Raw genomic sequence first — 15740 nt, forward strand, 5'->3', positions numbered from 1 at the left:
GAATAAAGTCTCTAAAGTCTTTTTCATCTCTAACAACCTATGATCCTGAGGTATCATCTTTTGGTAATCACATTTACAAACTGTAATGAATCATCTTTCTTTTTCATCTACCTTAAATATCCTTGGAGTAATCAGGCTAATGATTCATGTTTATCTGCAAATAGTTAATGAATGAATATGGGATGTCCCTAGAGTTCCTCTCCAAAATATCTCCGGGGAGTCCCAGATGACTCTAGGTTTAGAAAATAGAAAGATTAAAAGGGAACCCAGGTGTCTGAGTGGGACACACAGCACACTTAGAAAAAGAGAAAAGGGTTTTAGTCTATAGAGGTTCAGATTAGAAAAAGGGATGTGGCTTGAGAAATGAGGAGACAGCAGTTAGGTCTGGACAGGAAAAAAGTAGGTCAGAAAAAGGATAGATGTGAGGAACTAGACAGGAGGACCTTGACCTCTAAGTAGATTAGGCTCAGGTGTTGGAACAAAGACACCCAGATGGCAATGGTCTCATAGGATTTAGAGTTAGAAAAAAATCTCAGAGATCATCTAGTCCAACAAATTCATTCTATAAATGAAGAAACTAAGGTCCCCAGAGGTTAAGTTATTTGCCCAGGGTTACACAGGCAGTAAATAACAGAGCAGAGGTCACTAGTGGGAGACTTAATTCACTGTGATACATACTGTATAGAAGCAATCCCCAGCCTAGGAAAGGGTTGACTCCCAGTTTGATTTGTTGTCAATTGCTTGGAATTTAGGATGCCTGTTCCTATGAAAAGAGTATTAGAAGTGCTAGTCAGATTTCTTCTAAAGCCTGTTTAATCCCAAGCTAAAGTACAGTTTGTAATAGTGGCCCAACATGTAGCTGCATTTTTTTTTATGGCCTCTGCAGAATATGACATTAGCAGCAGAAGCCACATGGTGCAGTAGACAGAATGTTAGACTTGGAGTCAGGAAGACCTGAGTTTGAATCTTACCTCAGACACTTACTCATAAGTCATTTCTCCTAGCCTCAGTTTCCTCATATGTAAAATAGGAATAGTAATAGTATCTACTTCACAAGATCATGAGGATCAAATGAGAAAATACGTCTGCTTTGCAAATCTTAACAAGCAGCATAAATGCGTGCTATTGTTAAAATGCCTGGGTGAGTGGTCATGCATAGTGAGATACAAATTTCTTTCTCTAATGATGTGGAAAAATATAGGCAACCCTGGGCTATTGGTGCTCTGCCAGCTACACACAGAATTACATAAGGCTACCACAATAGGCAGGCACCATACACATGAATATATTACCAAATCCGTTTCGAGTAAATGAAGCCCAACTTGGACTATGGGAATGAAAAAACACCTTCCTTGCAATGGAGAAATTTACAGTGAAGGGAACAAGGGTGGGCAAACACACATCTCTGGCCCAGTTCCTCAAAAAATCATCAAGTACCCCTAAATATACCTGGCAAAACCTCCCAAAGCTCTTCTGAACTCCATGACCTGAGGAAGATGTTCTTTTACCTTCTGATGTGAGTGGTAGAACTAAAGCAAGAAGGAATGACAAAGAAGTCAGTTATGAGTGGGCCAGATGATTTCTGCTACTCCTTCTAATGCTGTGATTCTGTGATACTGTGTGCTGGCAATGAAAATGGTTTAAAATTATGCAGCATAAAATTATACAGTAAAAAAATGTATAAGAACAATGCATTTGAATATGAAATAGCTTTTTAGAATTGGTGCTGTAGGAAAAGTTGGTTTAACTGGAGAGGAATGAAGAAGTTGATGAAGTTTTCCGGAGCTAATGAGAGGTCAACGGTAATTATTTCTCAAATTTATGACTTTCCTTTTTGTTTACATATTAGATAACTAATACGACAGAGCTTTCTCTGTGAGTTAATCTGCTTATCTGTGTGTCTGGGTGCCTGACTGTCTCTCTAGATCCCAATGGGACAAAGAAAAAGAGAAAGAGGAAAAAAGAAAGAGGAGAAAGGAGGTTAAAGGGGATTATGAACAGACAAGAAAGTGATTTGTGGAGATAGAGTTAAATGAACTATGACCAATTAATTCAGAAACATATTTGCACAAGACCCACTTGATGGAGGAGAAAGGAAATGGTGGTGAAGAATCACTGGGTTGGACAGTTCCTCTACTCTGGGCTCTAAGAGGGCTTGATTGCTAGGCAGAGAGAATGAGTCATGGCAGGAAGCTCCCTGGGATGTATAGAAGAAAGGGTGGCAATATTTAACTGGCTTCCTACACATAGCGACAGTGGCATGTTGAATGTTCAAGACTTGAGGAGTGCCTTGTGTGAGCTTTTAATATATGAAGATGATTCTACTGATACACCTTTAGAAGAAATGCTGTGACTTGTTCTAATTGTATTTACACTCATCTATTCACAGTCTCTGGTCTGATTGCCCTTCAGATCAAAGAGGAATATTTATAGCAGTTGATTAGAAGTAAGGATGTAGTCTATTCTTGAAGAACATAATGAAGTTTACTGGTATATTTGAGTATTAAAACCATGATCTTAGACTCATAAACCTAGTTCTCTAAACATTTTTGGTTAACTATAAGATAAATGATCAATTTATCATAATGTAATAGGAGCATTAAATCATGGATTAATAATCTATGGCATGAACCCCAGAGGGTAGCAAGTGAGACCAAGTCCATTTATTACCAAAGAAAGACATAGGACCTAGAGGTATCTGAACCCAATGTGAATAGGATAAAGATTGTCTGTGGTTTATATCCAGACTTGCCTAGATCTCTATATAGTAGACTAGTTTCAAAATTCAGGCCTCTATTTGGTGACTTTGTTAAAGTCACTGCTGAGGTGGTGGCTTGTCCTCCCATTGGTGTACATTCTGGTTTACTAGGCTCTGTCAAAACAAAGAAGTAGCTGACATGGCCACTACAGCTTGTAGCCAGCTTGTAGCCTTTTAAACTGGCTGGGTTGTCATTGCCCCTCTTCTCTCTTCCATGTCTGCTATACCTAGTTCCTCCTTACCAGTGGTTCTTTGGAAAGTGAAAGTTGGGAAACCAACACCCTATGGTTGTGCCAGTTCTGGGACTAGAAAATAATACTAGCTCATGTTACAATTAAAGTTTGTGAAGTAAACATTTACATACATTACATCTATTGATCCTCCCAACTTTGGCTTAATGATGGCTTAATGACATCTAACGTCCCTTCTGGCTTTAAATCTAGGATCCTCTGATATAGTGACACCAACTTTTAGACAAGTTAGGATCCTACAGCTGAGGAAGAACCTTGCATATCTATAGCAGAGGTACCAAACTTTTCGCTATGGCCTTCAAGCACCTGCAAAACTGCAGAGCACAGCCTGAACAAGATTAAAAAGTAATTGGAAAATGTTTAACAAATAAAAGTACAACTCAACATAGATAATGTTAATTTGTGATTTTTTAGGACAATGTGAGGGCCCAGAGATCCATTTCTATTTGATTTTGACCGCAGTGACTGTAATACCATTGCTGCTTGCAGTTGCTGTGGAGGTGTAAGGCCAATAACAACAGCACAGAGGAGGGCTGCTAGCACAGGTTTTTGATCTGCTTTTCTAAGGAAAGCAGCTTTAAAGGGTTTACAATCTCACTTAAATCAAACTATATATAATATATATAATATATATATATGTATACACACACACACACATATATATATATCTCATTCACTTAGTTCAGGGGAAAACATTAGCACCCTGAACTTCAGAGAAAACACAAACAGAAATTACAAGCAGAAATTATATAAATAGAGCAAATAACACAAATCAGCAGACAGGGCTTCTAACCGTCTGTCCATAGCAATACATATATAGTTACCAGAGAGAGAGAGAAGCACCAACATCTGGGTTTTCAAAGCTGGGGGCTCCTTTAGGGCTACCCAGAGTCTCAGCTGGTCAAATCATATGAATACTCTTCCAGTAAGGGAGCCCTAACCAGATGCTAACCTCAGAGTATATGTACACTTCTTCAGGGTCAGCCCACAGAGGGTGTTACAACCATGTGAATCAAACTCATGTGACTTTGGCTTTCTTGTGACTTAAGCAGGTCATCAAAGACTCTTGATTAATCAGACTCTTGATTCAAACAAAGGCAAGTCTCAATCAAAGGCACTTGATTACCTTAGTGCTGAGAAGAACTAGAACTCCAAAAGAAAAAAGAGCAAAACAAAAAGTTCCACTTTGCTTGCCATTACAGTGACTTACCGCATAGACAGGGAAGAGCTCCTTAGAGTTCAGGTCCCACTCATTGATGTGGGATCCAATCTGTATCCCAGGAAAACCCAGCTCCTTCACACATCGATGCATCTCTTTCACTGCCAGGTCTGGAGCCTGCATTGGCAATGTTCCTAAGCCAACAAACCTCTTTGGGTAATTTGCAACAGTTGCAGCTAAGTCATTATTTAAAATCTGGCACAGGTCTAAGGTATCATGAGGTTTGGCCTGGTAAGAAACAAAAGGGGACAGGTGAATGATCTGTGTATCTCTCTATAGCCTTGGACGTGTGATTTCATCAGCAGGGGGAGGAAGAAGAGGGAACAAGCGTTTATATCGTGCCTACTACGTGCCAGGCACTGCTAAGCACTTCACTCATTTGACCAATGTAGGATCTCCTGATATGGAAGCTGCTTCCACTAATTCAACTTGTCTGAAATTTAGTGTTTTAGATCAATGCCTGGAGCACTGAGATATTAGGCGATTCACCCAGAGCCAGAATGTGTGAGCAGTGGAACCTGAACTCAGATCTTCCTGACTTCAGGGCTGGCCTTGTAAACACCATGCCAAATTGCTTCTTACCCTGCAGTGAAAATTTAATAAATATTCCTTTAATCCAATGGAAATATTCTCACCCAATCTACCAGCACTGTCCTATGACCTATCCTGAGGACCTCTGAGTTTTGTCATTTGTCTCATAGAAACACTTTTGGGACTTTGGGGCTTTTCCATTTGCTCTGCAGCAGAACTTTATTTTATGGGTTGTTGCCTCCCCCAATTAGAGTGTGAGCTCCTGGAGAGCAGAGGCTATCTCAATTTTTCTGTTTGTGTCCTTAGTGCTTAGAACAGTGATTGACACATAGTCACTATTTAATGCTTTTTCATGCATGGCTAAATTAATTCATTCACGGTTTCTTAAGTTCTCAACATTAGACACCATTTTTTTTTTTTTTTGTTAAAGCTTTCTAATTCCAGGAGCACTCCCTTTCAAATATACATTTCCCTAGAAGGGTAATGCTAATGTATTTAATAATTGTCTTACTGTTTAACATGAATGAATTTGTTGGTTTAGATAAGTACAGCAGTCACCTAACAAAAATCTATAGAATTGAAACCCTGGTAAATTTTGATCGAAAGAGAGAGGGACAGGCAACTCTGGCAAACATTGTTTGCTTCTGAAATTTTACTCATTCTGCTCCTGGTTCTGTGTATGGAGGAGCGGTCATAAAGGGAGAGGGTGGATGAAGAGAAGGAGGTTTGAGGGAAGAGGGTTGTTAGTATTGAAGGCTCTGATTGAACCATCTACCAAATGGTAAGTTATTAGCCTTTCAAATGGACAGTTCAAAGCTTCACACTTACCCAGTAGCTAAACATAACAGGGACTGTAGAAAGGGCTTGGACAGTTACTCCTATCAAAAAACAGACCAAACCAGAGAAAATGTCAGCTCTTTATATTTCTTTGTATGTCATCCATTCCCCAAAGCCTTACCTCCCTTTGAATTCCTATTAGGATCATCACTAGCAATCTTTGCATCTTGGTTGAATAGCACCTGGGGCCAGAAGTATGAAATCTATCAGAACTTCAATCTATAATTCAAAATTTTAAATAGTACAAACTGTGGGATGGGTGGGATATAAGGTAGGAGAGACTCCAGGACACTACCTTATGGGAGAGAGACAGAGCCCCTGGGTTACTGGCTTCCAATGGAGACCCCATACAAGTATTAAGACCCTTGCTGGTGAAAGGTCTTTCAAAATTTGGGAGAGGGGAGCAGTGTAGAGGTAGGCAGAAAGGAGTTCATTTGGTGTGTAGCCAGGGCAGGAAGATGTGTGCTTCCTATTTTAAATTATTATTCTGTTTCCGACTAGGTGCTAAACTAGTTGTTCTGTGTTGCTGAAGGAGTGTGGATGTTGTCAAAATGTAAATGTAATAAATTGATCAACTGTACAAACATTTTTAAAAAAATTTTTCTTTTTTTCCTTGTTTTTTTTTTCCTTTTTTTTTTGGAGGGGGGAAGGCAGGGCAATTGGGGTTAAGTGACTTGCCCAAAGTCACACAGCTAGTACGTGTGTCAAATGTCTGAGGCCAGATTTGAACTCAGGTACTCCTGACTCCAGGGCTGGTGCTCTACTCACTACACCACCTAGCTGCCCCAACTGTACAAACTTTAATCGAATTAACCAATAGCTCATCTATCATCCCCCACCGTAAAACCAGCTTCTAGTTTTATTTATTAGTTCAATTTTTTAAACTTTCAATTTTATTAATCTCTCCTTTGATTTTCAGAATTTCCATGTTGGTGTTTAATTGGGACTTTTAAAATTTATTTTTCTATTTTTTTTAGTTGCATGCCCAATTTATTGATCTGCTCTACTGAATGCTTTCTTTACTCCACCATCTTGGTTCTGCCTCCTTTGCACAAACCTTAAAAATCTTTATTTTAAAATTTTATGCCCTCTAAAATTTTGATATCCTGAGGAAAAGATTTAGTTACCCCTCTTTAGTTACAGTTCTGGTTTCTCCTTTTCCCTATCCCCACATGAATCTAGATTCCTTTATATTGGGTTTAAAGGGATCTCCTCTAAACACTCAAAAGTGAGCTCAGTGCAGACTACTATTTCATTTAGGAAAGCTAATGAGTAAGGCCAAGCCTGCTAAGTAGGGCTCGAAACTCCCAGTTCGTGTTCAGTTCCATCCTATGATGATATGTCAAATACAACCTACATGCCTCAAATTGTGCCAAGCCTGGTGGTGGACAGAGGGATCCTCACTCCAAAAGGTGAAACTGGCATTATTCTCTACTCACTCAGACTTCTGGAAACAGTCAATACAGGCAGCAAGTACTGTGTCTAGGGTCACTTTAAAGGGGCTTACCAATCACTACTGATTTTCTTGTTAGCGTAGTGAAAAGAGCACTGGAGTTGGAGGTAGAGGCTGTCACTAATACCTGTGTGGCTTTGGGTAAGTCACTATACAATACCTCTCTGGAGTATTTCCCCATTCAGTGGTATCTTAGGGTTTGCTTCTCTCTCCTGGCACATGTCCTCCCCCAACCCCCAGCTGCTAGTTCTTTAGCATATACTGTACCAAGACAGGCTTTTTCTTCCCCGAGGTTATATACCAGGCGAACCACCTTTTCTACCCTTCCAGCAAAAATTGCACCCGGCTCTGTTAGTTGATAAACTTGTTGCTTCCTTTCTGCTGTCCTGTCCTTCCTCCTCCTTCCCCATCCCCCGCAGGGCTTCGATGAGTTTACCACTCCTGATGGAGTGGTAAACCCCATTCCTTGGGTCTAATTCAGACACCAGTCCCAGGCCCCTTATGGGACTTTTTTCATCCTTTTCCATCCTTTTGCATCTTTGCTTTGGGGCAGGTGGTGGGGTGACCCTGAGGGCACTAATTAAACTTTTCTTCCCATGAATATGACACAAACAGATTTGAAACTCTTTCCCTTAGAGCTTACCATTTTATCTCTTTGTCCCGAGGACAAATGAACACAGAGTGATGAAATGAAATGGAAATGGAAAGGGAGGGTAAGAGGGAGAAAAGCAAGAAGCACATTTTAAACTTGAGTTTAGTTATAAACAGCTGGTTTATGACACCAATTACTCTGAGTCTTGTTTTCTTGAGTTTTCCCCTTGCAGGGGAAGACATCTGAAGTAGCTTCACTTGAGATCAAGTCTTTTGCCTCACCTCCCAGGAAAGGCTTTGTCATTTCTCTCTAGGTAGGCTTCTAAAGCCCCTTTTCCAGAAGCCATTGCTAAGGATATTTTCTGCTGTTCATTGATTTTAAGCAATTAGGCTAGCACGGGGAGGGCCTGGGGGGACTACTTCCTCAATGTGCCTTGCAAACCTGAAAGCCAATAGAAATGTGTAATTTGCAATCATTATCATCATGATTGATGTAGGCCTCCCCACAGAGGGAGAAGGAACATGGAGCTAGAGACAACCAGAATGACTGATGAATGTACTTGAGTACAGCCTGGACTCCAAAGGAGTCCCACTAGCCTTGTGTTCAGGTCTGTCTCACATACTCAAGGCTAGTATAATTGAAAGTGCGTAACAACAATGTTACTTGCAGCTACTGTGGCTGTGTGAGGCCAATAACACCAGCACACAGGAGGGCTGCTAGCACAGGTTTGATCTGCTTTTCTAAGGAAAGCAGCTTTAAGGGGTTTACAACTTCAGAGGAAACACAAACAGAAATTACAAGCAGAAATTATATAAATAGAGCAAATAACACAAATCAGCAGACAGGGCTTCTAACTGTCCATAGCAATACATATATAGTTACCAGAGAGAGAGAGAAGCACCACCATCTGGGTTTTCAAAGCTGGGGGCCCCTTAATGGCTACCCAGAGTCTCATCTGGTCAAATCACATGAATACTCTTCCAGTGAGTGAGCCCCAAGCAAAATGCTAACCTCAGAGTATATATATACTTCTTCAGGATCAGCCCACAGAGGGCATCACAGCCATATGACTCAAACCCATGTGACCTTGGCCTTCCCATGTCTTAAGCAGGTCATCAAAGACTCCTGATTCAATCAAAAACTCTTGACTGAAACAAAGGCAGGACTCAAAGGCACTTGATTGCCTTAGTGCTGAGAAGCACTCCAAAACAAAAGACAACAAAAAGCCCCACTTTACTTGCCATTACCAGGTGTTCTGGGATTTGCTCACTCTGTATAGGAACATCTAGCTCATTTTGTCTTTACCCATTTGAGTCCACAACCCCTACCTTCTTCTACAGAGAAACCTTTTTGGCCTGAGTTCAGTTACTTGCCTGGGATTTTAATAATAACAATAATAATAAAAATGGCTAACATTTATATAGCTCTTCAAGTTTTACAAATCTTTACATGTACTATCTCATTGTATTGTCACAATAACCCTATGAAGTAGGTGCTGTCATTATCTCTGATTTACAGGTGAGGAAACTGAAGCTTATTGATGTTAAGAGATTTGCCCAGAGTCATAACAGCTTGTTAATGTCTGAAGTAGGATTTGAATTCAGGTCTTTCTCATCTCAAGGACAACATTCAACATACATGCAGCCTTACTTCACTGAATTAGGTCAAAGCAAGGACTTGGAATGGGGGTAAAGGATGGGAGGTGTACATATTTTCTTGTATTTTTCCTGTATTAATCTCCCCCAGAATAGAGTTTGCTTCTTTTATGTCTTTGGATCCCCATTGCCAACTATAGTGGCTGAAGTATAGTAAGCACTTAATAAATGCTTGTCAAGAGTATGTTGACATAAGTCATCTTGCACTTAGCTTGAAGAGGGTGTATCCGAATCTTTGTTCCTTGAAATCCTAAATTATTATTTTTGTTATATGCTATCTTGATCAATAAACTCCTAAAGGATAGCTGTAGTTAATCACAAAATAGTAACCTACCCGTTTGATCCATTTCTCTAATACGAACTAATGGATCCCAGCAGTTTTCTTGGATAATTCGGAAGACCTTTCCATCTTTCATCATTTTGGCTTCTCCCTAGAGTGAGAAACTTTGGTCAATAGAAAGTGAACCAAGGTTGTTGGTGTGCCTTTGGAATCAAATAGAAAGACTATAGCTGTAAGTATTTTGCAAGGCTTTTCCCCTTAAAAATTGTAGATTTTTAAAATCTTCAGTTTTGCTTCCCCTTAGAAGTGGGAATGTATTTGCCTACCAAAGGCTTCCTGCCTACATAGTTGCTTGGAACTGGACATATGCTCTTAAATTCTATAGCTAAGTGTGGGACAAATAAATCATTTGATTAAAGCGAGACATCAATAAGGCCAAAGTTAACCTTGAAGCGGTTCAGAAAGCTTCCCTGTGTTTCTATAACTAAATATGACTAATCATAGGATCATTGATTTAAAGTTGGAATGGACTTTAGCAGACATCTAGTTTAACCCCCTCATTTTTTTTAAGCAAAGAAACTAAGGCACTGAGAAGCTAAGTGACTTGCCCAAAGTCACAAAGCAGGATTTAGCAAAACAATAGCTAGCATTTATATAGCACTTTAGAGACAGCACCCCATCCACTGCACCATCCAGCTACCCCTAAAAAGAGAGGAGTAGCTTGGCATAGTGGATAGAGCCCCAAACTGTTTATACAATGCTTTTTGAGTTTTGCAACTTTCTCCACAAATATTATCCCATTTTATCCTCAAAGCAACCCTGGGAAATCATTGCTGTTATTATTCTCATTTTACAGATGAGGAAACTGGGGCAGACAGAAGTGACTTACTTGAGGTCACATAGCTAGCAAGTATCTGAGGCTGAATTTGAATTCAAGTCTTCCTGATTCCAAGTTCTGGGCTCTATCCACTATGCCAAGCTACTCCTCTCTTCTTAAGGGTAGCTGGATGGTGCAGTGGATGGGGTGCTGTCTCTAAAGTGCTATATAAATGCTAGCTGTTATTATTGTCACAGTCATTTTGCAAATGTTGACTTGGTCATAGGAAAATATTAAGTAAGTGTGTGGATGGATCACTTTGGAGCTGGCAGATATCTTATACCATGCAGTTCAAGCCTCTTATTTTATACCTGAGGAACATGAGAAGCAGAGAAATCATAGGATTAGAGATTTAGAACTGGAAGGCACCTTAGAGTCCATTGTGTTTAAATTCCTCACTATACAGCTGAGAAAACACCGAAAGGCACAGAGGGATTAAGCAATTTTCCCAGGGTCACGAAGCAACAAAATATCTGAAATAAGATTTGAATCTGGGGGGTGTAGCCAAGATGATGGCTTGAAAACACAGACTTGGTTAAGCTCTCCCCCAAATCCCTCCAAACACCTATAAAAAGTGACTCTAAGCAAATTCTAGAGCTGCAGAACTCATGAAATAACAGAAGGAAACAAGTCTGCGGCCCAAGACGGCCTGGATAGTCACTGGGAAGGGGATATCGCACCGAGCTGGGAGTGGAGCTCAGCTCAACATGGGCAATGTCAGAACCCAGACCACGCCATAGTACATTGAGTGGAGAAGGCTTCAGCGCCCTGAATCACTGAGCTGTGGCAGTTTCCAGATTTCTCAACCCACAAACACCAAAGACAATCCACTGACAACAGGTCAGTGGGAAAACTGCTGGATCTGGGTGAGGGAAGTGCGTGGTCTAGTTGCAGCCCCAGGGCAGCAGAGGTGGCTGCAGCAGCAGTACCAGCAGTGGGGGCTGCTTCTGCAGTTCCAGACTAGATGGTGTGGAGAATCAAGGGGCCGATCAGAGTAGGAGTGCAGAGAGCACTTTGGTGGCACTGAGACAAAGTTCTCTTGCTTTGCCCTATTTGGATCTGGGTCACAGTCCTGGTTGGTGGTTCTTGGGGGAGGAGGAACACTGGTGTGGCAGAGCTTCGTGGTGGCTGTGGAGAGGGAGTCCTCTTGATGATTACACAGCAGAAAGGAGTGCCTACATTCCCAGACCAGAGCACTGGCCAGGAGAGGAGCATCATACCACCTCAGAATAGAAGTTGCTCTGAAAACAGCAGCACAAAATCCCTGAAGCTTGGGACAAAGCAATATCCACATTGAAATCAATCATACCCTGACAAAAAGCTCCAAAGTAAAATATATAATAAATATAAATAAAATATACAGGAAATGGGGTATAGAACTCTATCTTGCCCTACAAGAAAGTAAGGGGAAAAGGGATAAGGCGGGGGGAGTGGGGTGATAGAAGGGAAGGCAGACTGGGGAAAGGGGCAATCAGAATTTATGCCATCTTAGGGTGGGAGGAGGGGAGAAATGAGGAGAAAATTTGTAACTCAAAATCTTGTGGAAATCAATGTTGAAAACTAAAAATATTTTAAAAAATAATAAACAAACAAATAAATAAATAAATAGAAAAAAATTTGAATCCAGGTCTCCACCCTTTCAAGCTGTCTCTCTTCCTGAAGATTCTTGTCTGAGGTTACACTGCTAGTTAATAGAAGGACTAGCATCTTTTCATGTTTCCCTTTTCTTTCTGGGCAGAGTGTCTTTCTGAAAGTTGTTTATGTGATACCTCAAAGACTAAAGATCGACCTTTGAATCCCTGGTGGGAGAGCAAAATGCGTGTGAGCAGGTAAAAAAAAAAAACACCACTGTCCTCTGATTGGCTGTTTCCTCCCCTCCCCTTTCCTATTTCTTCTTCTCCTACCAAGACTTAATCTTAAGCTCTATTCATACCCATCTTGAACTATAGCTCTTTGCTTTTTCTTTCTCTTTCCATGTACTTGTTCTGCCCCAATTTCTTCATCTAAAGCCCAGGCTACATTTCACCCACAAAATGAATTCAGGTCTCTTCAACAACGTTTGCATTTTTCCATGACCAATAACTCTCCAGAGTCATTGAGTAAGTGACTTGTGAAATCATGTCAGGGAGAACAAACCTAACAATTATTTACATCTCAGAATGCCTGTGTCCTGGTCATCAGCACCAGTATGCTGGTGGGATTGATTCGATTTCCGTTGTGAAGCCATGAGTGAGTTATAAGCTTTTTTAGGGGGAAGAAGAGAGGAGGTAAAATAAAGAGATGGCATTAAAGAAAAAAATCTGGGAAATGTATTTCATTTGTCACATGAAGGATTGCCCCCTCCTCCTCCTTGCTTAATATTAGAATGCCATTCAGCATGAAAGAGTACTTAAAAATTATTCCTCCAAAGGAGGAAATTATTCACATGGAAACTATATTTATCATTGTATGTGTCCAAGGAACATTAAAGCTGGAAGGAATCTTAGAGATCGGTAACACTACATACGTAAACAATGTAAATATAAGGTAATTTCAGGGAAGGGAGACTAGCAGCTGAGGGAGGAGGAACCAGGAAAGTCTTATAAAAAGAACTGACATTTGAGCTATTGTGAATCAATCAATCAACAGTATTTTTTATAGTATGTAATAATAAAAAGTACTTATTAAGATCTTTCTATATGCAGGAGGCACTATGCTAAATGTTGAGCATACAAAGAAAAAGAAAAAGCAACGCTTGTCTATAAAGAGCTTACACTCTAATGGGAGAGACAACATTTGCATAAAGAAGATATATAAAAGATATAGATAAAGTAGACGGAAAGTAAAGTGGCATTTGAGCTGATTCTTGAAGAAGCAAGGGATTCTAAGAGGTGGAGGGGAGAAGGTGGAGACTTCCAGCAAGAGGGACAGCAGACAGGGAAAATACAAAGAGGTATATTGTGTGTGAGGATCAATAAGTAAGCCAATATGACTGGACCATAGAGTATATGGAAGAAAAATACTATTTATCCTCCCTGTTTCCTGGGGTCCCTGTCTCTCTACCACCAAATGAATTTTTCTTAAAAAGTTGACTTGATGACTAATTGCTCTAGTATATTTTGTGAAATTTGCTTCAGCCAACTTATGAAAATCATAGTTATGATTCTGAAGTCATGAAACCTGGATTCTAATCTGGGTCTTTTCAGTAATTTGCTGTGTGAATCAGTAAAGTAATTTCATCTCTCTATGCCTTGGTATCCTCATCTTTAAGGAATAGGGGATGGACAAGATATGGACAAGATACGGACAGGCTATCAAAACTGAACATCATCTAATTAGTCAGTATTCTATTCAGTTTAAATACCTGATATTGATTTCAGAAGTTTATTACTGTTCTTGATATTTCACAGTCTCATTGACTACATGACAAGGCAAACAGCCAGGATGACTAGACTGAAGAAGCAGAAATGGCTGAAATCAGGAATTAGTCATCTTTCTGAGACTCTCTTAGGAGACTTTCACAAATCTCTAACTGCCTTTTGGATTCATTTACCTGGATGTCTTACTATCACCTAAAATTCTTCATGTCCAAAACAGAACTCATAATTTTTCCTCCCAAAGATTGAACTATGCAGTTCCTTCTCTGGACTTTCTTATTTCTAACAAAGGAAATAATTATTCCAGTCAAGCAGGTTCAAAACCTTGGATTCATTTTCAACTCTTCTCTCTCCTACTCCCTTTACTTCCTTCTTCTGTCCCTTTCTCTTCTCTCCACATCCAATTTGTTCATTCCATCCCTCACACTGATGTTAGATTAATCTTCCTTATGCATATGTTAGTTCTTAGCTCATGACTCTTCAATGAATCCCTATTACCTATTAAGTAAATTAAGTAAAGTTCAAATTCCTTTGGCCTGGCCTTGAAGGCTTTCCACAATCTGATTTTATTCTACTGGTCTGGCTTTATCTGGTAGTACCCTCTTCCACATACTCTATACTTTATTCAAACCTTTGATTCTCCCAAGCTTTCCCACCTTCATGCTTTTGCTCGTATTATTTCCTATGCATGAAAGTTGCCTCTCTTTCCCTCTGTACCTGTTGAATTTCTTTCACCCTTTAAAAGCCAACTCAAATGCTACCTGTATTAAAAATGTCCTTTATCTTCCTGTTAGCAGTAACCTAAGCCTTTACCTGATATGGCAGTTTATTTGCATCTCTAATGCATTTAGCACATACACTTTTGTATTACATTCATTCATGTATGAGTTATAGCCCCCTACTAAGTTGTAAACCTTTTCAGGGAAGGGATAGTGTTTTGTCTAAACTTTGTTCCTCTTTCAGGCTCTAACACGGTACTCTGTACACAGAAAGCACTTAATTAATATTTGTTAAATTTTCAACAGTCAACAAGCCATTTGAATTCTTTCATGAAGTTTTTCATATCTACTTGCCCTTCCCATTCCCATTGCCAACATCTTAGTCCAGGCCGTTAGCACATCATAATTAGTTGAATCTAGTTCCTCTAATTAATTTTCCTGACTTCAATCTCTCCCCACGCTAGTCAATCCTGTAGAGAAACAGATTAGTCTCTTTTAAATACCATTTTTATCATGTTATTCATATGAATAAAACCCAAATTTGTATGATTAGCTTTATGGCCCCTACCTATGTCTACTTTATTTTCCAACACGGGTCATAACTAGAATAGGGCTATAAGGTGGGGGGTGGGATTTGCACAAGGGTGGGAAATTGGTCCCAAAGAAGGAGATTTTTAAGGAGTTGAAGACAAGAAATTGTATTCTTCTAAGTAAGAAGGCTATGGTGAATCCTTTAGTAAAGGAATGAGTGGAGCTGTGACTTTGTGGAGCCTGTGATAGGATAACGAGAGTTGAGACAGGAGCAGACTCCAGCCGGGTTTCCATCTTGATGGTCTTTTAGGGTTCCTCAGGAAGAGTACTAGGTATGGTGATATCCAAGCTCAACAATGAGAAGAGAGGCCAGCCCTGTTGTAGGAAGTTCATCATCTCACTGTCAACTGGCCACCTCACAACATTTTTTCAACTCAAGAGCATCCAGGGTACCAGCAGAATTAATTCATGGCAAGTGGGACTATTCATTTGAGTGGCAAGGTAAGAGAAGTGAGACTGCTTCCTTCATCTCTATGACTCCCTCCTCCCCGCCCCCCCCCCCACTTAAAGCATTGTTATACCATGCTAATTAAAAATTCCTGAGGAGTAGAAGGAGGACCTTAAGTGAGGTGAATTTGGGGCATAAGGTACATGTGGAAGGTCTGAAGAGCCAGTCTCCTG

The 15740-nt window shown here is 40.1% G+C and overlaps 1 protein-coding gene across 2 annotated transcripts in view; it reads right to left on the minus strand.

Annotated features, from left to right (window-relative positions):
* The window catches only part of ACMSD (aminocarboxymuconate semialdehyde decarboxylase), an 86268-nt gene that overhangs the window by 52633 nt on the left and 17895 nt on the right, over positions 1–15740 (minus strand). For both annotated transcript variants that reach the window (XM_036744569.1, XM_036744568.1), the window contains exons 3-5: positions 9631–9727; positions 5588–5637; positions 4220–4456 (exon numbers count right to left, since the gene is read on the minus strand). In XM_036744569.1, the coding sequence (XP_036600464.1) occupies positions 4220–4456; positions 5588–5637; positions 9631–9727 (384 nt within the window). The remainder of the gene's footprint in view (positions 1–4219; positions 4457–5587; positions 5638–9630; positions 9728–15740) is intronic.

Source organism: Trichosurus vulpecula, chromosome 2, assembly GCF_011100635.1.
Source record: "Trichosurus vulpecula isolate mTriVul1 chromosome 2, mTriVul1.pri, whole genome shotgun sequence".
NCBI lineage: Eukaryota > Metazoa > Chordata > Mammalia > Diprotodontia > Phalangeridae > Trichosurus > Trichosurus vulpecula.